Source organism: Blennius ocellaris (genome assembly GCF_963422515.1).
Source record: "Blennius ocellaris genome assembly, chromosome: 13".
Lineage (NCBI taxonomy): Eukaryota > Metazoa > Chordata > Actinopteri > Blenniiformes > Blenniidae > Blennius > Blennius ocellaris.
Genome location: NC_137662.1, coordinates 21,656,235 through 21,681,794, shown reverse-complemented (window position 1 = coordinate 21,681,794; position 25,560 = coordinate 21,656,235). Strand labels below are relative to the sequence as shown.

The 25,560-nt window shown below is 41.0% G+C and overlaps 2 protein-coding genes across 2 annotated transcripts; both read left to right on the top strand.

Annotated features, from left to right (window-relative positions):
* Nucleotides 1-3,451: 3,451 nt before the first annotated feature.
* On the top strand, nucleotides 3,452-11,686 carry LOC308138794 (transmembrane protein 26-like; the record flags this gene model as incomplete). The annotated part of the gene is made up of 6 exons (XM_080508050.1): nucleotides 3,452-3,642; nucleotides 4,763-4,859; nucleotides 5,037-5,126; nucleotides 6,197-6,405; nucleotides 8,379-8,458; nucleotides 9,224-11,686. The coding sequence occupies 6 exons, from the start codon at nucleotides 3,452-3,454 to the stop codon at nucleotides 9,517-9,519; spliced, it is 963 nt and encodes a 320-aa protein (XP_080364176.1). The 3' UTR covers nucleotides 9,520-11,686.
* A 1,506-nt stretch (nucleotides 11,687-13,192) lies between these two features.
* perp (p53 apoptosis effector related to pmp22) lies at nucleotides 13,193-23,648 on the top strand. The gene is made up of 3 exons (XM_080507830.1): nucleotides 13,193-13,580; nucleotides 18,887-19,024; nucleotides 21,761-23,648. The coding sequence occupies exons 1-3, from the start codon at nucleotides 13,376-13,378 to the stop codon at nucleotides 21,970-21,972; spliced, it is 555 nt and encodes a 184-aa protein (XP_080363956.1). The 5' UTR covers nucleotides 13,193-13,375; the 3' UTR covers nucleotides 21,973-23,648.
* Nucleotides 23,649-25,560: the final 1,912 nt, after the last annotated feature.

Here is a 25,560-nt window from a genome sequence, read left to right as displayed (position 1 = left end):
AAAAAGAAAAAAAAAAGAGTATCTTCCTCCAACTAAATCTAAATTCATTTCATGTTATTGAGTGACTCGTCCTCGTAGCTCGTAGCCCAACCCTTCAATAATACAACTAAAATGCACATCTTTAACTCGCTTGAGGGACTTTTTTCTTAGCAATGGCCATTAATAAAACTGCACTACTTTTGTTGATGTCTGGTACAGAAGCTACTGTAATTAAATGTTTCCTTTAAAAAAAAAAAAACATCTCTTATACACTTCAATTGCTTGGAAAGCAGGAAACTGGATAAAACACAAGGGACATTTTTCACTGATACACCAGAGCTTTGTGGAAAAAAAAACAACCCCCCCCCCCAAAAAAAAAAAAAAACCCCGACGTTGCTTTTTGATGCAGGATGTAACAGAGCTCTTTTTTCCTGTAAGTAGCTGGATACTAGCCTGCCTTTTTTTTTTCCCCCTTCTTTCACCGTCTGAAATTCTCATTGTGATTTCATGTGATGCAAGTCAATGCACAATGATAGACAAGTTGGAACAAAGACAGGAAAAGTCTGTCTTCTTTCCAAGGTCACGGGCCTTTTATACTGTTTCCTCTCTGCTGCGCCGACTGGCCACATGGATGTGAATAGAAATCAACTCAGCATGCAGCCAAATGGGGAAACATTATGCATTATGCGTACTTGTTATTTCTATTGCATTAGATGCTTTACTTTTTTTTTTTTTTTATTGCAATAAAACTAACTTTGTCAGGACCAATAGTCCTTGTGGGGATTTAAAATAAAATATTATTTTTGAAGCTCTTGGCTGTAGGTTTGCTTGTCCACAGTGAATAAAAGTGAGTGTTGTGTCCTCACAATAGCTGTGTGCTGTAGACTCAGCAGGCCAGTGCACACTCAGTCTGACAGTGTATTTTTTTTTTTTTTTTTTTTGCATGGCAAGATAATAAGATGTGTGATTAGACTGCATAATGATGGCTTTATGTTGAATAAATCCTAATGACTAATGTTAGGAAGTGAGTTGTGTCTATTTTAGGTCTCTCATCAGAACAAAGCCGTTGTTTGATCTGGAAAAAAACAAAGAATGGTTATATTTGCGGGTTTTAACAGCGGCGGATCTCATTTGCATGAGCGTTGTGTGTTGTTATGCTCAGTTGCGCGTGCTGCTTTTATGGCGTTTGCATAATTTGGTTTTATTGTCATAGTTTTTCTAAAAATCACATAACAGGGAAGGAAAAGCAATCATGCATATAATTACCCAAACACAAAATAAATAGCCTGCGTCGCGGAAAAAAAATCCAACATTTGCTTTCAATTATTTCATGAAGTCAAAATTGAGTGTATTTCTGGACAGAATGCCCAAAAAAAAAAAAAAAAAAAAGCTTATTATTACAGGACCAGACGACGGTTTAAAAATAAACAAGATGCGATGAGAATATCTGTACAACATGTTAAACCATCATGAATATCTCAGTATTGTTTAGCGACCACTTTGTCCCGAAGACGCTCACTTGCTTTTACGCCGTCCAGAGGAGGAGTGGACCGCAGACAAGATAAGTGGTGGAAGTGCTGGCTGTTCTCAGAGAGCCGGATCAAGAAGGGGATTCGTGGAAAGTGAACTGAGGGGATAAAACATCGGATGCAAAGAGGTTCACGGCGAAACATGAAACATGGATGAGATGTTCAGGCAGTCGGCGACGCCTCGGGAGAAGTGGCCTGGAGGACGACTGTCCAGGAAAAATTGACTGCGAGTAAAGGTCAGAGGGTCAAGAGCTGGACGACTGCTCAGGACAACAAAGTACTCACTGAATTATTCTGTGGAATATTAAAAAAAAAAGAAATCATGTCTGAATCATTGATTCTAGTTCTTCAAATTAGTCATCATGTTATGTCCATGGGGCAAATCAGTCGCAGTTAAATAGGTACTGTTGAATTAAACAAAAAGCTTCGTCTGTACCATTATATGCAAACTTTAATATTCCCTTTTGTTATATTTTGAGGCATATATGTACCTATATTAAACTAAATCGATCCATCTTTCCAGGTTTTTCAGAATAGAACCTTGTTTGAGAAAATAAAGTGACAACACTGAGGGAAATATATCATTTATTTAATTGCATTTGAGAGGATCAATACTTTGTGCATGTGGCCTGACCTGATGATATGATATGATATGATATGATATGATATGATATGATATGATATGATATGATATGATATATGATATGATATGACATGATATGATATGATATGATATGATATATGCTATATGCTATATGATATGACGTGATTTGATATGATATGACATATGATATGATGTGATATGATATATGATGTGATATGATCTGATATGATCTGATATATGATTTATGATATGATGTGATGTGATATGATATATGATATATGATATATGATATGATGTGATATAATATGATATGATATGATATATGATATGATGTGATATGATATATGATATGATGTGATATGATGTGATATGATATGATATGATACGATGTGATATGATATGATATGATATGATATGATATGATATGATATGATATGATATGATATGTGATATGATATATGACATATGATATATGATATGATATATGATATATGATATTATGTGATATGATATATGATATATGATATGATATGATTTATGATATGATTTATGATATGATATGATATGATATGATATGATATGATATGATATGATATGATATGATATGATATGATTTATGATATGATTTATGATATGATATGATATGATATGATGTGATGAGATTTCTAAGTGGAAAGTTTTTGGAGTATTATTTTATGACGTCCATGCAATTTAACTGTATTTCATTTTACTTTAAAAAAAAAAAAAAAAAGGAATAAATGCAATAAAACAATTTTTATTAATCCCTTTTCATAATTATTGCAGCCCTGTGATATTGACTTTTTCAATCTCTGCAGTGTCACTAGACTATGAAATCAACGGGCAAATAGGATGTTTTTTCTGTTGTTTTCCTCCTTTAAGAAAAGCCCCACATGTTCTCCATAGTCCCGTCCTGAAACACATGATGTGATGCTGCCCTCTCCTGTACACTTATGGGCTTTGTGATTAAACCTGAGTACTATCATAAATCGTTATAATAATAATAAAAAAAAACATTATGGAAATATATATTAAAAAAAAACAAAAAACATCTCCTTGGATTTACCCACAGCAACAGTGAGTGTATTCTGATATATGACAGGATTAGGGGGGGGGGGGGGGTAAAAGGCTGGACCCGGTGGGGAGGAGGGGGGGCAGAAAGCTGGCTCTGTGGGCTGGGCTTAAAGTTTAGGGACTTTGTTCGAAAGCCCACATCCAGCTGCTGCTCTCCTTCTTTTGTCTCCGGGGCTGCAGCTCTCCAGGATCCAGGATCCAGGATCCAGGGAGGGTAGGGGAGGGTGGGGGGAGCCGGCCGGTCGCGATGGGTCTGGTGAAGTTCGTGTGCGCAATAGTCACCAGGGCGCTTTTTATCCTGGTGTCGCTCACCGGGGTCTGGAGGGTGACATGGGTGAGGAAAGACCCGGACTACTGGTTCCTGACGTTCCTCTTCCTGCCGCTGGCTGCTGAGATGATAATCACCCTGAAGAGGCGACGGGGAGAGGATTACAAATGGTAAGAGACGCACATCCTGCACCCTATAATTAGAGGTGATAATTCTAATCAACCAGCCTTTGCTGTGTTGAACTCATTTCTACTGTGTAGTTGCACAAATTTTGTTATATATGTATATATATAACATATATAAAGCGTCCTCCCACATGTAAAGAACCTATATAAACATATATGTTTTAATATAGGTTTTTAATATATATGACATATATAAAACTGGCCGTTTTCCTATATCATATGTACATATATGTGTACACATATACGTGCATGCACGTACCTATATAGGTACATATATGCACATATATATATGTGCATATATGCACTAATATGTTCTTCGTACATAATTGTTTTTTAGTTAGTTCTTTGTTATTGCCTTGATAACGTATGACAGTTGCCAAAGTGAGATATGGGCTATATGTATATATATATATATATATATATATATATATATATATATATATATATATATATATATATATATATATATATATATATATATATATATATATATATATGTGTGTGGAAATATAGAAGCAGTACAGGAGACCTATATGGCCTGTATATTTGCATATATGCACCTTAATTTTGCCTATATGTGGCATATATACATGCATATATGTGGATATATGCAGGATATATATATATATATGTGCATATAAATGGCTTATAGGTTTCATATATGAGCATATATGGCAATATATGACTCATATGGGTTCTTTCCAAGTGGGCTGGGACAGTGAGGATGGGCTGGTAACCCTCAGCTCTTATTCCAGTAACTCTTCAACAAACTTGGAATGAATTGAGGCCAACAAAGGCAGGCCAAGTGATTTTTTTTTTCTTTTTTTCTTTTACAATCCCCAAACTCATAGAGACTCCCCGCTATCGAATAAAAAAGAAATAGTATTAAAGTCTTTCAGTCTCGCAGGCTGCGAATACATCAATGATTCCTGGATGCCAGTGGCTCGGTTGGACATTAAAAGACGCATTTCCTGTGTGGACGATGTGCTTCATCGCCCTCAGCCCTGGCCTGCTGAGATCTTCGTCGATCAATAGTGGATGGACACTGAAGGCTTCTAATGGCGTTTGGCTCTTGACGAAGTGCTTTAATCGGTCGTCTTCGCAGGTTTTCTCCTCCCATCTTCCTCTTCCTCATCAGCATCATCCCCTCCATCTGGCTGCTGGAGCTCCACCACCAGGAGGGCAAAGCCAATGAACCCGAGGTAGCTGCACACCAAAAAAAAAAAATCAAAGGAGAAATGCTGACTCAGCAACATCTCCAGATGACATCTCAAACACTGGGGGTGTTTGTTTTGTATTAAGAGTTGCAAGAGTTAAACTACAAACCCCTGTGTGGTGTTTTAACTTATAATACCGTATTTTTAATTTGCTTTTTTTAGTGCAAAAGACTTGACTCTTGGGAGAACGTGCGCAGAGTGGTGGCTCTGAACGAGTCCGGGGGAAACCTCACATACCAGAACTACCTCAAGGTACGAGACACGCCGCTGCTCACGGTCCTCGAGAAACTCAAGAGAAAGGTTGTCTTGCAACAGTGGGAACAAACAACAAAACAAAACAAAAGTCAACTGCAAAACCCAAGAGTGCGGCGATGAGAGTAAAGGAGGAGAGCATTTAAAGTGATTTATAGAAAGATGTTAAAGCAGCGCCACACCCTCCCAGCCCAGCAGAGCTAAAAGGATCAAACTCAGCGGGCACTCCTCCAAACGCAGGCGGCCCTTTATGGTTTCACTTATAAAAACAATATGTACATTATGTGACATTATGATATCATTCAGACATAATTCAGTTTTTTTTATATACTTTATATTTATCTTAATGTCTGAAAAACCCCATTAAAAGACGTAAACCGGGAAGGAATGTTTAATACGGCTCTTTGACTTCCCTGAAACTATTAAAAGCAGGAATTAGTGGCAGAATCACACACCGCTTCTTTGCTCTTTCAATACGAGGCCATTGGAGTTTATCTCCTGTTGTTCCCTAATTGACTTTCCTCCTGTTATAAATAATCACCGGCGCTGCAAATCCCACCCATCCCTCCCTTTGTACACACTTTATTGAACCCACACGGAGGGGAAATCCAGCTGAGACAGTCACATGCCAAAAACAGATGGGATTTAAAATGGGATATAATGTTGGGGAAAACTTGTAAAGACTTCAATTTCAGAGGTTTTCTTTATTGTCGAGCAGCGATTCTCTCGCCGGGAACAAATTGTGAAGACAAATGCCGGCTCTCTTAGCTCATCATTATAATATATTGAATTTTTATAATATATTGAACCTCCACAAACTTAAATCTTTAAATTCTCCTTCGTACAGGGAGATATACGAATGTTAAACTTAAAGTGGGATTTTACACAACGATGTGATTCAAGGATACCAATGAAACCAAAACGTTGGGTTTATTTTCCTTTGGCACCTCAATACAAACGAATATATTCATATGAATCGTTTGAAATCAAGTCAAATAACTCAATGACAGCCATTGTTTCCCCCGAAGTGAGAATATCTCTTGTCCTCTCTCTTTGTCTCTCCTGCTCAGAACATCGACCAGATGCTGTCGTCCGTCTGCTCCAACGACTGGATCCTGGCCCTTCACCAGATCCTCCTCATCCTCCTCATCGTGGGGAAGTGGCTCCTGCCGCTGGGCGGCGGCGTCACCAAGGACGAGCTCTCGCAGCTGCTGCTGATCTTCGTGGGCACGGCGGCCGACATCCTGGAGTTCACCAGCGAGACGCTGTCGGACGTCAAGTGGGTGTCGAGCCACGGGACTGTGTCAAATGTCACTTCTTGGATATCGTAACGACTAACAGTTACTGTGAACCAGACGTACGCACTCATGTGGAAATGTGTCATCTTGCGTCAGTTTAATGGCCGACGTCACGTTCGTCACCTGGAGGAAGATGAGTCTTTTTTTTTTTAATGAATGGATTTGTAAACAAGAATCAACAAAGAAGTAGAAACACGCAAACACCATCAGGAAGCCAGTTAATCCCTATTTAGTCTAATGTTGTTGTGCTTTTTCTCTTTTTTTTGGTCCTCTTTCATGTGGTTGCCAGGGCAACCCATTCAGATGACAATATTCAAACGGGAGTTTGGTGAAATAATAACTCCAGACAACAGCGTTGGCTAATGAGAGCGACACACAAGCTCATTTGAGCTTCAGTAACTCATTTCACAGGAGTAATCAGTTACTACTCAGGAGCTATTTAGAAAAATCAACATTTTTATACAATATAATGAACCCTCAAATAACTAAGGTCGTAGGGGGGAGAAAAAAAAGGCTCAATCGTCTCCAATTATTCACATTTCCAACAATCTATGAAGTCTGGTTTTATGAGGAAAGTTACTGATTAAAAGTCTTTTTCACTGATTAAAAAAACCCCACATGAACAAACATTGAAAAGGCACGAATACAAAAACAGAAAAAAAAAGCGCCGCTTATTAAAACAGAGGCGGTGGCATGAAAGGACATTCAGCGTTGAGACGGTACATGAAGTACGACTTTAATCACGACTGGGGTGAATAAAGCGTCTAATCAAATACATCCTTAGAAGACGATTGAATAATGAAGTTAAAGCAAAACCATGAAAATGTTGAAGACGCTTCTTAACTCTTGAAAGAACTTGCCTCTGTCGGTTCTTTTTTTTTTTTTTTAAGTTTTGGCTTGTTAACTCTTTTTCCATCCCACAATTTGTTAAGAATTTCAAATTAAAAGGCAGAGCGGATCAAAATGAGCGACGGCAGGTCCTCGTTTCCAAGAAAATCTGACTTTTTTTGTTTTGTTTTTTATTTAAGGTAGTGCAGATAAACAATACAAAACAGTAAACAATTCCATAGATGTGTGATGATGAACAATACATTCTATATACAAAAGTAATACAAACAAGTGCTGTTTACATAAAGTGTGTGTGTGTGTGCTTGTATATGAAACACTAAGTGTGACTTGGTTATGTTTATGGAGGAAACAGAGGAGAAAGGAAATAGTTTGGTAACATAGAAAGGAGCAAAAAAAAAAAAAAAGAATTGTAAAGTCATTAAAAACTATATTTGACATTTCTCTCCAAGAGTAGGAATATTATCAGGTGAGAGGGAGAGAATATGAGAAAGTGTAGGTGTGTGAAAGCGTGTTTACATTTGTATATGTGTGTATGTATAAATTGTCTGATAAACACTGATGACATTACAGAAAACCGATGCTGAAAATATAAATAAACATAATAATGGAATAAACAAAATAATGAATGGATGATGAGTAAAACAAATGATATTATGGAATTCTTAAGCTAATTATCAAAAAAAAAAAAAAAAAAAGTGAAATTATCCATTTTGTAGAAATTGAATGAGTTTGTTTTGGAATCCAGGGGGTTCTATTGTCGTGAATTCAGGGAGTGTCGACTGAGATTCTGTAACAATATAGTCAGACAGCAGATTTTTCCATTGGCGTCTACTGATATTATTTTCTGATTTCCAGTTTGTTAGTGCGGTTTTCTTGGCGATGGTTAGAGCTACAAGCAGTAGTTAAACAAAAAATCAGAAAATCAGACTTTTGAACCCCACAAAAAAACACTGGTCAGTTCTAATATATCTTGTGTTTTTTGTGTTTTTTTTCTCGGGCGAACTATTTACCTTCCTCCAACACGTATAGTGTATTTATAGCAAAGCTCTGAATCGCGGCACTGTGAGGCCGCTGGACTGACCCTCCCTGTGGCGTGTTGTTTCAGGGAAAACAGCCCTCAGCTGGTCTACATCATCCTGGCGGTCTGGACCTGGAGCATGCTGCAGTTTCCTCTCCATCTGGCCGGTCAGTGTGTGTGTGTGTGTGTGTGTGTGTTTACGCCTCGACAACAATAACGTCGACTCGTGGCGTCGGCTGCTTTTCCTGAGCCGGGTCAGTCCGCCGGCTGTAATTAAACAGTCGAGAAGCCGATACTGAACTCGCTCGTCGAATTATTAACCCGGGAGGTGTGTTTTGCGGGGGATTCAAACGAGCCACTCGCACGCAGTTTATCTAGAATAACAAAGGGTCTTCCTTCGGGAGTTAAACCAACAAGGTGTCCGGCTCTGTGCTGACAAGCAAAAAAAAGCTCCATATCAGTCATGGAAACCACCGGATGTGTACGTGTGTGTTTTATTTCACCCTGAAATGTACAGTCTGTCAAGTCTGAGTCACAAAGCAGGGACTTTTACAAAGAGATCGACAACACTTTGATCTCAGAGCAGACAAAAAAAAAACCAAAAACCGACTAATGATCGTAAATATTTACGCCGAGGCCTGATGATTTATGTGATGGGTTTTAATAGTGACACTGTTTTCCGTCGTGGCGCTTTTAAAGCTGAATGAAGGACAGTTTTTGGCGAGTGGGCATGTTTTTTGGGGTTTTTTTTTCCTAACGGCCTGTAAACACACAAGAGTGTTGTTTGTACAGACGCAGCATGTCTGTACTGACGTCGTCGCGATTCAAGCCAAGTCACCCATAAACTCCCAGTTTGAGTAAATACATACAGAAATGTACGTTTAAAAAATTTTTTTATAGATTTTTTTTTTTTTTTTCTTTCCTGTATTTAGTGGTGAACTCCAAGCCGGGCGGCGAGGGCGAGGGCGACATCCCGGAGGTGTCGCTGTTGACCAAACACAGCACTGACATGTGGAGCATCGCCGAGGCCCTGTTCATCCATGACGGGCCCTTCCTGGTGGTCCGGCTCACCGTCATGACCTACTTCGACGTCTTCCACCAGATGCTGGTCTTCTTCGCCATCAAGAACTTCCTGGTGGTCATACTGAACCTGTACCGGCTGGTGGTCATCTGCTACGACTTCAGGCTGTCGCGCCGCGGCGCCGGGAGGCGGAGCCAAGTCCCCTGAGCCGCCGGAGAGAGAGAGAGAGAGAGAGGGAGACAGAGAGAGAAGGAAACGCTCGCTTTGGCTTTTCTTCCCACAGTTTTATTGCACTGCGTAGAATCAATTCGGTGTGAATAATTAATGACGTCGGGGGTATAAATCTTGCGAGACGTCATTTTCTCAGTGAGATTAAGTGACTCGATTCGGCTGCGGCGTCCAACTTAACTTGGGAGTTTATACCTCACTTCATAAAAGCCTCGGTGGCACTTTTATAAGCTCATTATTAACAAGGACATGTTGGTCTAAAACTAGACTTTCTTGAAAATTGTTGTTTTGTTTTTTTTTCTCTATGTAATTTACTCATTTATTTATCACCCGAAAGAAAAACACTTGTTACTATCACATTTTATCCATAACATATATTCACACTGAGTTGTGTATTATGTCAATAGATAAAATACAATATCACATAAAATCTATGTTATCTGATTTCAACATGAATTTTTATTCTGTATCCATCAAAACTGACATGAGTTTATAGACACAACGTCACAATTGTCAGTTAATACTGAGCTACTATTTAAAAAATGCACCTCAGGAAGCTTTTGATACGACTGGCCATTTCATGAAAATTTGTTATACGTTTATACAAATTATGGATTTAGATTCAATTGTATAATTGAGACTTTCATTGGGATTTGACAGGAAACGTGGACAAAACAGGGTCATGATCTGTGAAACGTTACCGTTAAATCTGGTCGTGTCGTGATTCTGTCACGTGATGCGTATCGGGTGTTTTTTTGTTCTGTGTCGACGGCGTTATACTTCTGTAATGTTTAGTTTTTAACTTTATTGGGCGCCCTGGATTTTCTTATCTCTCACATTGGCGGTTTTTTTCCAATTGCTTTCAAGGATGTTTACTTTTTGGAACCGAAATAGACTTGGTTTTTTTGTTGTTTTTTGTAATAACTCATTTGACAAAGAGCAGAACTCTGAACTCAGCAGAAGAAGGGAACAGAGAGACCAGGAAAAGGGTGGGGGGGTGGCAGGAAGAGACAAAGCTGCACATATATCATGGATGACGACGGCTGTGAGGCGCTGACAGAATCTGAGATGGACGAGAACAATTTTCCTGCCTTAAACTCGGCCGGAAGTTAAATTTGATTTATTTTTTTATTTTTTTTAAAAACAACAATCTCTTCCTGTGGTTTTAAAAACCACTTCAAGACGGTCGGCTTATCTTTTCCAGCTCTGGCCTGTTTCTATCATCTTGTCAGGCTCACGTGTTCCTCTCTTTTACTCAGATTGTGCTCAATATCTTTCAGAATAAAGCGTCTGAACACAAATGCAGTGAGCTCCAGCTCCAGCTGGGGTTGTATGTGGGTTTTTCTTTTTTACTACATGTATTATAAAGTCCCTGTTTTATGTGAACATGTTTAAGACCTCACAAAACCTGTGCAGTTACTGTGTTACGATCATTTCTATCTTTTTTTTTTATATATATACAAGATAGCATTATATGATATTAAAATGTTGTATACTTTGATTGAAATGTGAATTTTATGTGTTTCTTTGTTGATTGATGTTTGCTAGATTTTTTTACGTGGCGTTTAATTAAAAATGAGCAGATTTCACACGAGGGTCAAGATTTAACCTCTCAGATTTGTATTTATAGAAATTGTTTCAATACATTGTAAAGCTTTATATTTAAATCTTTTTTGGGGGGTTGATTAAATATGAAAGATTTCAAAATGGTAAATAGCTAAAACTCAAACTCTATTGGCTCCACCACAAATTGCCCATTTGGTTTAACTTCTTCAACAGTGAAAATAGATTAATTCTAAGTGTTCTGGAGGAATGATGTAATATTAATGCACACGGATAGAAATTAAAACGGATCTTAATTTGTGTTTGCTCTTTTCCTGGGTGGAGTACTAAACTGTCTGGCCACAACACCTCATCTTTAACATGAATTAGTGTGATCTGCATCATTTCCACTCACTAAGTGTATCATGCAGATGGTGTCCTGTCTCCCCTCTGTGGATGTCAGAGTAAAAGCACGGCGCTGAGTCAGTGACAGATTCGTCATGCACATTTTCGTTGGAAACGTTGCATCAGTCTGTTTTGTCTACGAGAACAAAGATACTCAGCTCTGAGCAACAACCCATCAGTCTTTTTCTTTTTAACTTGCCGTCGCTTGTGTGGAAAAACAAACATTTCCAGATAACTTTATCTGCAGTATGAGAATACATGAGGGCGGTGATAGAAAGAGTAGCCTGATTTAATCTGGTGAAAGTGTATTTGCTTACTGATATCCACCCAAACTAAAAAAAAACTTTGTATCTAATAAATAACTTATTTAACTCGACAAAAGTGTTGTTGCTTTTTTCTTTCTTAAACCAAAAAACTTGCTGGACATAGTTTATCCTCATCTTGCAGTGACCACTGACCAACCAAATCGATTCCTCCTCACTAAATAAAGGCTGTGGAAACAGTTTGAGGAATTAGATGACAGAATTTGAACGACTGGAAGGCTCAAACCTCAAGTGGCTCATTTTATCAACGGTTAAACTGACAAATGTCACCATGACAATTTGTTTGCAACTAAATGTGGATGAACTGCAGTGATTTCCTCTGTTAAAAGAATAAACAGCTGCAGTTCACATCAGAGGGTTTGAATAGCGACTCGGTAGTGACGTTGTGGTGAATCATACTTTACTGTATGTGTGAGTAAATACTACCATTGTTCATAAAGCCGCCCATAAGGCTTAACATGTGATCACAGGGGGTCTGGGACTGATCACTATAGAAATGAAAAAATAAATAAATAAATAAACATGCTTATTAATCTAATCTGGTTGCTTGTACAAATGTTTTTGTTGTTGGAGCAAATTAAAGTTCGGAGAAGATATGAAGGGCAGCAGATTTTATTTTTTTTAAGAGGATTCTGAATATTTGGCGAATTTATTTATATTTTTGGGTGGGGGAATGATGCGTGAAGCTGGTTACAGTCCCGGGGTTTATCCGGCCACCATTGACAGTGGCAAGTATTTGATTTTATTCCAAATATAGAAATGGATTTTTTCTTGTTAATGAATCAACACTTTTGTTGGAAATATTTTTCATTCATAATAAATGTAAATAGATAGATAGATAGATAGATAGATAGATAGATAGATATTTTACGTTTCTATTTTGTGACAACTCATATTTTGTTAAAGTTAAATGCAAAAGTTCATTATTACAGATCAATATATGCTCAATCTGAATGGCAACATTTAAGTGTAAAGACTCTGTGCCTCTGTTAATTTTGTAAATATGTTTATAATAATAATAATAATAATAATAATGATAATAATAATAATAATAATGTATTGGTGTTGGGGTGCGCTGTGCTGCCATCTTGTGGCTGTTTCCCATCCTGCAGTTTGAGCACAATTCCTCTTTTCTCTCCCCTTCAACAACTTGTTGTGTTCAACAAAACATTGAAACTCTACATTTCACTCGCAGGTCTGTGTTTTTGCCAGTGAAGGACTCTGGAGCTCGGAGGATTACCGGACTACTCTCGACACTTGCAGGCTCTTCGCTTCTGCGCGTAATACGACACACCGAGTTGGGTGTGGGGGGGGGCGGACCGGATCTCGACTTTCACAACCCAACAAGCCCAACCCTTTCAGGTCCCTGGGATCAGGTTGACGGCTGCATTTCAAGTATTCGGGTGGGGCTGACGCGTTTATCTGGGAGGCGCGCGTCACCGGCTGCGTAAAAAGACGCACAGGACGCACTCCAGCCCGCACCGCCGCACGGACCTCCGGCTCGACCCGCTCCTCTTGCTGCTGCCGCCCCCCACACACACACACAAACTCTCCGATCGTCGGTCATGTTCCGCTGCGGGATCGCCTACCCCCGGTGCAGGTGGATCATCCCCCTGCTGCTGCTCTTCGCCATTATTTTCGACATCATCGCCATCGCCGCGCAGTCGGGATGGGTCGAGGACGAGGACGCCAAGTCCGACTACGCCAGCATGTGGGACCGGTGCCGCGGCAAGAACAACGACTGGGAATGCAAGTCGCTCATGGAGTACCGTAAGTTGTCCCCGATCACGTCCGACATTGGCACGCGCGACGCGTCGTCGTCGGGAGAGGGAATGTTGTGATTATTATTAGAATGCGGATGTCAAGAGGCGCGAGCGCGTCTCTCTGCTGGCGATCGTTTCAATAATCCACACGTTAACCTGGGAGTATCGACCTCCGATGACCACAAACTCCAGAGGGAGAGGAGAAGGAGGAAGAAGAGGAGGAGGAGGAGGAGGGAGGAGGGAGGCCTACAATACTCGGGCAGGCAGTGAACTTTGCGCTCCACCATAATTAACTCTTCGTTTATCGAGGATTGTAAAGCGCATCGACGGCCTCCTCTCTGAATGATCTTGACGTCTCCGCTCCACCAAAAGCACATTTTTCTCTCTTGTTTTCGCTGTGCCTGTAACACAGAAACGAAAGTTCGACGTGATTGTTCCCAACAAGCAAAAAACAAACTGAAAAGGGAAAAGGAGGAAGCGCAAATTCAAAGAGAGGATATGACGCGATGTGCAGGGAAATCTGAAATCTGAGGTGGGAAGTCTACTTGGTTCATCATTGGGACACCTGTGGTTTACCTTTCAATCTGATCTTTCAAGTAAATAATCTAAACAATGTTCAGAAAGGTAATTTTAGCCCAGCAGAGTGTTTTGGACACAACCGCACACTCACTTTCACGCCTTGTGGTCAATCTTACAGTGTAACACACAATTCTATCAATACATGTCGACAACTTTCGTCTCAGATTATTAAAACGATGGTTGGTACAGAGATGAATGAGCTTCTGGGTGGAGTTTGCATGTTCTTCCTGTTCGTACTCTACTTTCCCCCGGTTTTCCTCCCACAGTACAAAAAAACATACCTGATGGTGACTTTTCTCTCCTGCTCTCTCATTTAAAGTGTTGAACTGAGTAGAAAATGTGTTGTTTTTAAAAAAAATCTGATCTTAAAGCTATTAAGCCACGGTGTGTTTCACAAACGGGTGGAAATCAGGAACACGTGGTTAGAAATACACTTCTTTTTTTACAGTCCTGACTTTTGATGTTTGGCACATTGGGTTTGAAATGGAAGAGAAACAAATGGCTGCTGCTGGTGAATCACACTGTCTGAGGCTCATTAAAGCAGCAGCGTGAGCTTTTTGAAGAAGACCTTCATTCTCGCGCTGTTGTGGCACGTCTCAGTCGAAAACTCCGGGGAGGAGAGAAAACTATGGAACAAAACACCGCAGGCACTTTTTAAAAAAAAATGTTGGAATAGCTTCTGACCTACATTTCATTGCCGGCGTTGGATAAGTTCGACACGTCGGGTCTGTTTTTGTTATTTATATCTACATAAACTGTTGACAGGCCCGATCAGAGACACTCCGGCTCACAAACACAAAGCAGCCACAGAGACAATAAGAACTTTATGTCGCTCCACGCCCAGAGGCGGCTTTGTCGCTCTTATCAGACGCCGGTGTGGAAGTCGTCCAGCTCGGCTCACCTCTGCACCGGGGTCCTCACAACGTCTGCGAGTTCCCACAGTCGCACGGCGGAAAACAACATGTTGCCTCCGTCTTGTCAAGGTCGACGGGTTCTGGGCAACAAATGATCTCGGTGCAAAGTTAATGCTGAGACGAGTCAACCACCGTGTTTGAAATTCCCAATTCTATGACTCATTTTGTAAGTTCTTGTCGACGGAGACGGAGAGACGTCGCGGACAAAAGACATATTAAACCCCAAACGCTGAGACGCACTCCGGTTTATGAATAAAGTAATCATCTTCATTTTGTCTGTAAAGTATCCAAATATGAAAGTATTCACAAGTGTAATATTTTGTACCGAAACGGCTCCGTGTTTGAAAAAAGCTGAAATGGTTTTAATGAAGCAAAACTAATCTTGTCTGCAGTTTCCTGTTGTGATGAATTCTGGTTCTGCTTTGCGTCTGGGACCGGAGCGATGACGGACAATATTGGCCTTAATCATTTTGCTGATGGTTTGTTTGACATTACACCAGTTGGTGACTTATTCTTTGCAGTTGATACCGAAATTTTTTTTTCTTTTCCCGGAGCCCTTCCATGTTCAGATATGAAGGCCGACGTCCTTTTTCAGAGACCGAATCACCAAAACTATCAAACTCACAAAAACGGCATCCAAAATGAAAGCTCTGGTCAGTTTTAAGTGTCATTTATACTTTTATCCCAGATATAAACAGACATTTTCATAGAGCCAGAGCCCCGGTGTGATCGTTTGGGCTTCAGTTTGTCAGCCATATCGAACATGAAGTGAAATGAAAGCAGGATTCTGTGAACCAGAGGAGCGTCGGCGGCCCATCCAACTGCATTCAGTGATCCGACAGTGAATCGGCTTTTGTTTTGAAGCTTTGAGTGTTGCTCTTCAAGGCCCCCCCCCCCCCCCCCCCCCCCCCCCCTCCCCCCTCCCCCCCTCCTCCTCTCTGTGACCTTTCCTGTTTTTGAAATTCTTCCTGCTCTGCTCTCGCTACCGTTCTGGCCCGGATTCTCCTCTGGTCTCAGCAGGACCGAAGCAGTTAAACAAAAGACGAACGCGTCTTTGCCAGAAGACTTCTGGCTGAACGTGGGAGACTTTTTTTTTTTTTTTCTCCTGCTGGCCTAAATACTTGCGAGGATGTTCTGAAAGCCGAGGGAAACAGCAGCACAGATGGTGTATGCAGGGCCGACGTGGCTGCTGGCGAGCGCTGGCCGCCGACCAGACGTTGTATAGGCCCGTCCCTTTACGGATTCTCGGGATACGACGGCTCTCGCTGCAGCAGGAACAGACACGTTTCCCGCGTTTCGACATCGGGGGGGGGGGGGGGGGTGTCGCTGGCAGAGCGACTGCAAACCCAAGACGAGTGCAGGGACAGGAGTGAGTCACGATGAGGACTGCCAGGTGTCGGCCGTTATGACAGCAATCTGAGCCAGAAGCTGTGTTCTTCTTCTGGCTTCGGTTTAGTTTATTGGGTTTAAAAAACAACAACAACAACAAAAAAACGACATACAATGTGAAGAGAATAACTTTGACAATGTCTTATTCGGAGACGCACGGTAAAGTGCTGGATTATTCTGGATGTGGTCTGATCTGATGCAAGATCCTCTGACTAGTAGTCAAGAAAATAAAGAATGTAACTTATCAGATTTTGAAGTGACGGATTTTATGCTCCAGTTATAATAACTCGCTTAACTTTATCATACTTTTCTTCGTTCTTAGTTTTAATGCATTTCTCTCATTTCTTCTAAAGCTTTCTTTAATTTCTGTGTAAAGCTGTTTGACTGGTGCTCTGTTAAATAAATGTGCCTTGCCTTGCCTTGCCTTACAGTCACGTGCATTTGGGAATAAACCACAGGGCGTGTAGATAGTATGCATTTTTCACTCGGAAACACATTTTTTTATTTTTTAAACGTAAATGATAACATTTCGTATCGCGACCGCTTAAACAACTTTTTCCTGAGAGTCTCTCTTTACCGAGTCACAATCCTACGACCCGTTTGTTCGGTTGCAGACGTTCTCGCGTTTGCGAGACCAAGACTCGGCCGTGATCTCGCAACCCCAACTGCTTTTTCGCCAAACGACTGCACTCCTCAAAGTCCGACTTTAAACAGAGACGCTGTGTTTGACGCGGAGCAAAGTGTCTCATTAAAGTCCTTTCGGGGGGGGGGGGGGTAGGGTGTCTCCCTGAAAGCCTTTCTCTAAGAGGTTTGACGGATACGACCCTTGACTGGGAGACCAGATCACGAGGTTCAGAAAACCTTGTGATCGTGAGTCGAATTTCACTGGAACTTTTTTTCATGCAGCTGCAGGTGTATGTAGAGCGTGTGGATATGCAAGTGTGACGTCTCTAGTTTTGAAAGCAGTTGTTGAGCAGCTGAGTGGTATTGGGTAATGGTGATTGGGGGGGGGGGGGGGCACGGCTCAAGAGGTCACACCCGGGTATTTTCACAATCCACATTAAATCAGATCCACAAGACGCAAACGCCCAAGAATGAAGAAATGACGAAACAGCAGGAAAACTCTCGAGGGAGAGAACTGGGGAGAATCGGCCAATAGAAAAACGGCACTGATCTGATTAAAATACTTGCTCAAAATAATGAAAATAGTTTGGTTCAATTGTCTGCAATGCAGATTATTGATCAACTCTTTGCTTAAAATGACAGTTATTATTTTGTCAGAGCACCATATCGATGGTTATTTTTTTTGTATAAATAAACACTGTGACTTTCTGTGACTGTGCTACAGCCAGTTGAATTCTGAACTAAACCTCACTTTTATGGGTGTCTTTTTTAAAAGTTGCAGTGTTTTTCAAGACGCTCGCTTTTCTCTGAGTATTTTACGACCGTAAATCCGTTTTCCAGCAGGCGTCCATTCTCCCCGACGTGACAGGAGTTAGGCGTAAGGGCCTGAAGGCGTCGTGCTTTCGAAACGAGCGTTGACTCGGATTGAACCAGTCGGACTCGTCCGGTGTGTTCACGCAGGAGAAAACGACTCCAGGCGAGGCGCCGCCGTGAATAATTCAAGGTGTGGACTGATCCTGTGAATTGGGTGCAGCAGTGTGTAGGAACCCCAAACAAAGGCCTCTGCTTCGGCTTGGTTAATATAAGGTGTGTGTGTGTGTGTGTGGGGGGGGGGGGGGGGTAATGAGTTTTTCGACCAATCAGCCATTGTTTTGTACGACGAGCTCCCACCAGCAGATCTGTTGTTTGGGGGGGGTGGGGGGGGGTAAATAAAAGTCAACGCTTTGTTCTATTATCCTAAAATACAAATCCACTCATGGGTGGAGATAAATTTTTTTGGATCTTCCCTCATCTTTAAAATCCTTGAAGTCACGTGGCCGGCGTGGAGCGGAGTTCCATAGAAATGCCGCCCTGGGTGTGGCGGGCGTGTTGCTCTCGCTCGAAAGTCGGTCGGCAACCTCCCCAGTCTTGTCGGCGTCAAAAAGGCGAGTTTTCAATGATGTTTTTTTCCTACGAATACCCGCCGTAGTGACTAAACACAATGTCGTCACATTCCTCCTCTTCCTCCTCCTTCTCACATCTGTCTTTTCCACGAGACGATATGCAGATGACTCAGTAATATCTTAAAAAGAAAACATTACCTTGAACAAACAAAGCTGACTTAAGGTACGCCCCCTGCTGGGTGTTTGAATATTTCTCACACAGCAGGCAGGAAGCTTGAAAATCTACTGGGGGAATAATGTAACGTCGGGACTTATTGGAAATGTTGGAAATTCACAGATTGAAAGCGATATTTGTGTCCGAACCATTTTTATGTCACACTATATTTAACCGTTTGTGTCCCCCGTCTTCTCTTGTCGCGCTGCAGCTTGGGCCCAGGCGGTGGCTGCCCTGATGATCATCGGCCTCCTCGTCCTCATCGTCGCCTTCATCGTGTCCGTCTTGGCCATGTGCACCATCAACATCCCGCTGCTGCTCTTCACCGCCGCCCTGCTGATCGTCGTCGGTAAGACGTGCACTCGGACGCTGAGCCACGCAAAAAACGTACCCAGTAAATTAATCTGAGGTGTACTTTTGAGGGCGAGAAAAGTGGATTCGGTGATTTAAAGTCTGCGTGAAATGGAGACTTTACCTTCATGTTTCGGTGGTTGGGTGAATGTGAAAGCTTCAAAAAGCCACCGCATGAGTAAAGTCCACTCCTCCAGTGTTTTTCTCTGAAACACGTCTCACTGGGGCAAGTCTCTCCTGAACAAACCGATGTTTTAACAGAGGGTCATAAATCACAGGAGTTCCTGCCGCCGTCATTCCAGTGCAAATTCAAACCAAACCAGCTTCTTCCCACAGAAAGGACCCCCGTCACTGAACACAGAAGTGGTTAAAAGAAATATACCATCTGACTTTTAATACCAACTTTCAGTACACGCTCCTGGAGATACATTTTTATTGGTACTTTAATTCTGATGGATTCCAGTGTGTGTGTGTGTGTGTGTGTGTGTGTGTGTGTGTGTGTGTGTGTGTGTGTGTGTGTGTGTGTGTGTGTGTGTGTGTGTGTGTGTGTGTGTGTGTGTGTGTGTGTGTGTGTGTGTGTGTGTGTGTGTGTGTGTGTGTGTGTGTGTGTGTGTGTGTGTGTGTGTGTGTGTGTGTGTGTGTGCGTGTGCGCGTGAGGAGCGAGACAGAAAGGGAGTGGATGGGAAGCAGAAAGTGAGCGCTGTCGAGAGTGTGTTTATTGGACTGACTCACCACACACACACAGACGCCCGTCCTCTGCCAATCTGCAGGTGAAACAGGCCGCGGTGATTCACAGGGACTCTGATGTCGAATTTAAAAGTGTCACAGGGATTTTTATTCTTTTTTTTTTCAGCTTGAAGGTAACGAGAAGGTTTCGCACACGACTCAGAAACGTTGGATTGTACTTGCCGTGATAACCTTTATCTGTTCTGACTTCATCTCACCGGCGTGAAACTTCCTGTTGACGACAAGAATGAAATAGATCGACTTTATACTGTCGCAGGGCGACTGAGCTTTTTCTGCCTGCCTGGTCAAAATGTACAACAGTTAATCACAGAATCAAGCCGCATGCACAGACATGTAGTGTTTTCAATGACCGATTTACATAAATTATAGAGTCACTTATGACTTATTAACCTGAAACGTGTTTTTGGACGGAACATGCTCACAGAAAGGACACGACCAGACTCGAACCAGGGACTTTCTGGACGTGAGGCCAGAATACTAACCACTACATCAACGTGCAGCTTGTGTAAAGAAAACTTTAGTAAACAGATAATTGAACACATCAGTTATTCAAATGTCAAGTTTTATACTTTGCTAGAACAAAATATTGAAATGTTATAACTTCAACAGTTGAATATATATATATATATATATATATACTTAATCCCACCTTTAAATGTATGCATATTTACCTCCTAAAAGTTGAGACATTTGCCAGTTGTCTGTCACCTCAAGTGACTTTGTATAGACGTTGACGACTCAAAAACTGTGTCAAACTTGCAGCTGGTGCTTTATTTAAACAGGAATTTGTGAAGTAAATGGTATGTTTGTCGCTGGATGTGTATCCTGGGAATTCTGCACCGTTTCTTTTTCTCAGCAGACTCAAAGTGTAACTGCTTGCAAGGTTTCTAGTCCAAACTTGGCATCGAGTTTAAAAATAGAAAGGAAAAAAAAGAGCAGTAATGTGAAATATTTGCAGCAGAAGAGCTAAAACGGGAGAGTTTGAACGCCGCACCCTTTAATAGGCCGCCGATGAACTTGAATCAGTTGTCGTTGCACTTGCCTTGAGAAGAGTTGCTTGGAAATGGTGACGACGGACAACGGTGGCCGTCAGCGTTACTCACCTCCGTCCCACAGATGCTCATATGTTGATGTCACTCCGACGCCCTTCTGCGAAGAGGTTTTTCACACCCTGCTGTTTCTTTATCCAGAGGCTTAATCGTGAATCATCCAGCGTCCAGCTGTTTTTTTTATTTAATCAGATGTGTGTAATATACCCTGTAATGAAATCTCGTCGACGAAGTCATCGCTATAGATTAAATCCATTCAAGGGCACAACGGAATAATTATTTGCAGTGCGTTTGTGTATATTATGTGTGGTTATGCGCAGATTTTCAGCTGTTTTCGCCATTTAAAGCAACATTTCTCAAAGACTCATAAACTCCTCCTACAGTTTGACCCACATTGTTTTGGTAGTAATTTATGGTGGTGCCCCTCAGAGGAGGCACGTCCTACACTTCACTGAAACCTGTCCTGTGCAGTGGTAAATTAAAGAGTTGTGTATTCCCAATTTTTTTTAATTTAAATCCATGTTTTATCCTTTTGTTTTAAGTCTTTTATCTATTGCATAATGTCTGTTTTTACACCTCATCTATTCTATTGCGAAGCACTTATTTGCGATTAAAGTGCTGCATAAATACAGTTGCTTGCTTAATACACAAATGTTATAATACAAAAACGACACATTTCAGCATTTTATGTATTCTTGGAATAGCATGAATCAAATTCTTTTTTATTTGAAAGGAAGAAGTGCATAAGTTACTAAATATGCTTATACTTTTTTAATGATATTTAGATGTATTTTAAAGCTTAAAATGTTCTGAAATTCTAAAGAAAATATAGAAGAATGTTGCTGGGGAAACATTTTTGAGATGCATCTGTACATTTGACACAACAAAGGGTTTTTTTAATAAAGTTTTGTTTGTTTTTGCTCCGTTTCCCGCTGCAGTGGTAATCCAGTTCATCGCCCTCATCATCTACCCCGTCAAGTTCAACGAGCTGATCTTCGAGGGCGACTACTTCTACACCTGGGCCTACGGGTTCGGCTGGGGCGCCACCATCCTCTGCCTCGGCTGCGCCATCCTCTTCTGCTGCCTGCCGCGGTACGAGGAGGACCTGCGCGGCGAGGGCAAGGTCAAATACATCTACACCTCGTCCTAAAGATGAAAGACGCCCGCCCAGTCGTAGCCATTCCCACCCGTCACTCTCAACTGGATGCATCTGCGGGACATTTTTAAAACACTGTATTTCACCAAAGACCCCCCCCCCCCCCCACCTCTGATTAGCTTAGTTTTATTTGGTTCGGCACTGGAAAAGTCTTGAGTTTCGAGGTGATGAGCGATTCCTACAGGAAGTGGACTGTCACTGGACGATCTGCTGTAATATATAAACCTCTTTCACATTTAAATCCGCATCTCATCAGCAGATTTGTTTTAGTTTTTTTGTGTTTGTTTTTTAAACATGCTGTTTATTCCCTCGGTCTGTACTTTGTAAACTACAATTCTCAGCTCGACATCACCCAAGTGCTCTTAACTGGATAGGAGGTTATTTAGGTGTGAAGTGTAGCTTTTTGCCTGAATTACTTGGAATCTGTAAAAAAAAACAGAAATCCAGGCACAACATTCTCACAGAGGATGCAAAATGAATCAATTGTTTTCATTAAGTGTGCTATTATTAGTTTTTTGTGTGTGTGGGTCCACATGAGGTTAGACGGAAGCGAATGCCTGAAGTTAACCCCTGGAAAAGTAGTTTAACAAAGTCAGTTTGAATCTTTTTTTTTTTTTAACGCCTTTTCTTTTCTGCTGTGTGTCTCCGAAACGTTGTATTTTACCAAAAGGGGTGTGTGCCTGTGGGAGTTTTCCTATGTCGTCTTTACTTGCGTTGTGAATCCTTACTAACAATAACTACATGGTGTAAAACGGAGGATAAATATTTTGACTCCTTTGTCACTTCAAACTGGAAGCGGTTGTCACGATGTCTTGTATGAAAACAGCCTCATGATTATTTTCACGGTCTTCGTAAAGTTTCCATCCCCCTTTTTTTCCAATTTATTGAACTAATTTTAGCTAAAAACTGCGATTTGAGAGCCTGTAGAATGTCGGATATTGTAGAGATGGTCCAAACTCTTTTTTGCGCTGCCTTGCTTAGTGAAGATGTCAAAAAAAATTTATTTTAGGTTAAAAGGGAGCATTTTCAACACAGAACAGTGTTCTGGGTTTCTCGTGTCTTGTTGCCTCAAAAGTCTGTACAACTAGTTATTTTCTCTTTCCCTCATCCAAAGAGGACCAAACTTGTATTTTCTGAAAGTCTCCATAAGCTCCCATGATGTCAGTTTTCTGTTCTGGGTTTAAACTTGTACAATCGCCTGATCTTGCCGTGCGTGAAACTCGTGCCTTAGCTTCTCCCTCGGCGAATCCGGACGTTCAAAAATAAAAACAAAACAAAACCGGTTCGTCCGGTTTGACCGATTCAAGCCACCAAGCTCAAACCCCGACCCAGAAAACTTTCTACAATGGAGAATTGAAGAAGGTTTATTTGCTACTGAATGAAAACTGAAATGCAATAAAAAAAAAAAGAATTGCGGCCCAAGTCCACAACCACAACTTGTGCTGCAGAAAGTCGCTGCCAAAAAATAACCGAGGCCTCGTAGACATCTTAACTAATAATAAATGAAAAACGAGCGTGTCTTTTTCTAAACCGGCTTTTTAAAACGTTATGTGTCAGATATACTGTACCATCGGGAATGTCGCCTTGGAAATCACCCAGCTGGTTTTCTGCTGTAGTATGAATTATTTTTGGTAGTTTGTGTATTTTTATGCAATAAAGATTTTCATTTTCTTGAGTGTTTCACTTGGACCAGGAGGGAGGAGGGGGGGTTCAGAGTGCTTCACAGCAACAAATACAAATACAGATGAAAAGAAATAGTTTCATTCTTTATCATGATTTCTAACAGTAAGAACCAGACTCAAACCAAGTGTATTATTGCTCTGAAATGACCCCAAATTGACGTTGTGCTTAAAGATGGTGGTCGTCTAGAAGTTCAGTTACTAAAAAAACCCTGTGAAAAGAAGTAATTAATATATATATATATAGATCACAAACTACCACAAAATTTTTTTTTTTTCATTTCAGGCATCTGACATTTAATACATTTCAATGTTCATATACACACACACATACGCATCCCAAACTATGTACACCATTTGAAAATATAGTTATACAGAAAATAGATAATCTGTTTAATTAGACCCATATATACATATATGATTAGTATAGCCTGAAAACAGGTAGTAAACTTATCAACTCCTATCCCTTCTCCAATATTTAATAGTTCTATATTATAATTAACTTTCTGTATTAAAAATAGTATTGTATATGTAAATATAACAGTAAGAATGTTAACCAACATGGACTTATATATACATATATATGTATCTCTTCACATTTACATATTTATCACATATATACACACAAAATGTCAATTTTGCATTCATATACATTCAAGATTAAATAAGAATTGTGTAAAATCAGTAATTGCTTTAATGAACCGGAGCAGCAAACAGAAAGAAAAGTCAAAGTTGAAGCAATTTTTTAAGAGATATTCGGTGCATAAAAACCCTTTTAACCCCCAAATTTAATGTTGCTTCCTGTTGTTTAGTTCCCTAAATGTTTTATGACCCATTGAACTAAAAACAAGCAAACGAGGAGTCGAGCCATTGTTCGCTGCGGTGAACTTCGGAGCGAAGGCCGAGCTGCGCTCTGCATGCAAATGTTGTTCCAGTTTGTCTGTGAGACTTTTCACCGCAGACAAACAAGTCAGAGAGTCAGAGGGCCTCATGTATGAGTCAGTGATTAGAACAGGAACACACCCAGAAGGCCCCGCCTCAAGGACCAGCCCGACTTTGCTCTGCAAGTCCTGACAGCTCCGGTTTCTCTGTGAGGAAAAAAAAAGGGTGGGGGAGAGAAAGGGAGTGTAGCAGGCATGTGCACAGCAGGGGGGGGGGGGGGTGAGAAAGTGACACCAGGGTGAGAGGAGGTGGACAAACAGGAGTGGGAAAGTGAATCTGAATCAGGCCAGAGGGAGAAAGAAAAGGAAAACCGTTTTGACGATCGACAATGAAACCTTTGTTTACCTACAAACTGAATTTCAGCGCACAAACCTGGAAAACTTGCAGATTTATTCGTATGTTTTCCTGTCACGTCTCTGCGGGTAAAACTTTGTAGGTATACGAACAAATCTTAACCCGCTCTGAATTCTCACACTTGTTTTTTTTTTTTTTTTTTTTTTTACAGAGCAGTTATCGAGGAGGTAAACTATAAAGACAAAAACAATCATTTTATATGTGCAAAACCTTAAACGTGTCAATCAATTCCTTCAACGTCGTTTCAGTTGGTTCCAGCTTGTGTTTCCTCACTATTGCCACTAGAGGTCAGGCTTGATCGGCATTTTATCCTTTTTTTTTTTTTTTTCACCTGTCCCCTTTTTTTTTTTTATAAATTGAACTCACTGTGGATTCTCTGTCCAGGTTAAATTCCCCATATATGTGTGTTGCTGTCAAAGTACCACCCCTTTAAAAAAAAAAAAAAAAAAATGAAACAACTGAATGTGAATTAAAACCTTCCCCCCGGTTTCAATCCGCCTCCGCGGTGCTTTCCCCGCCGAGACGTGAAGCCAGCAGAATATGGAGACACCGTTCCTCGCAGACGTCCTCCGGGTCCTCCCCGGCCCTCCTGCCACCTCATACCAGG

Bases quoted from the DNA above. Each gene is read 5' to 3' on its own strand.
- perp (XM_080507830.1), top strand. From the start codon at position 13,376: ATGTTCCGCTGCGGGATCGCCTACCCCCGGTGCAGGTGGATCATCCCC. The intron at 13,581-18,886 runs GTAAGTTGTCCC...GTCGCGCTGCAG, and splicing joins CAAGTCGCTCATGGAGTACC to CTTGGGCCCAGGCGGTGGCT. The intron at 19,025-21,760 runs GTAAGACGTGCA...TTCCCGCTGCAG, and splicing joins CGCCCTGCTGATCGTCGTCG to TGGTAATCCAGTTCATCGCC.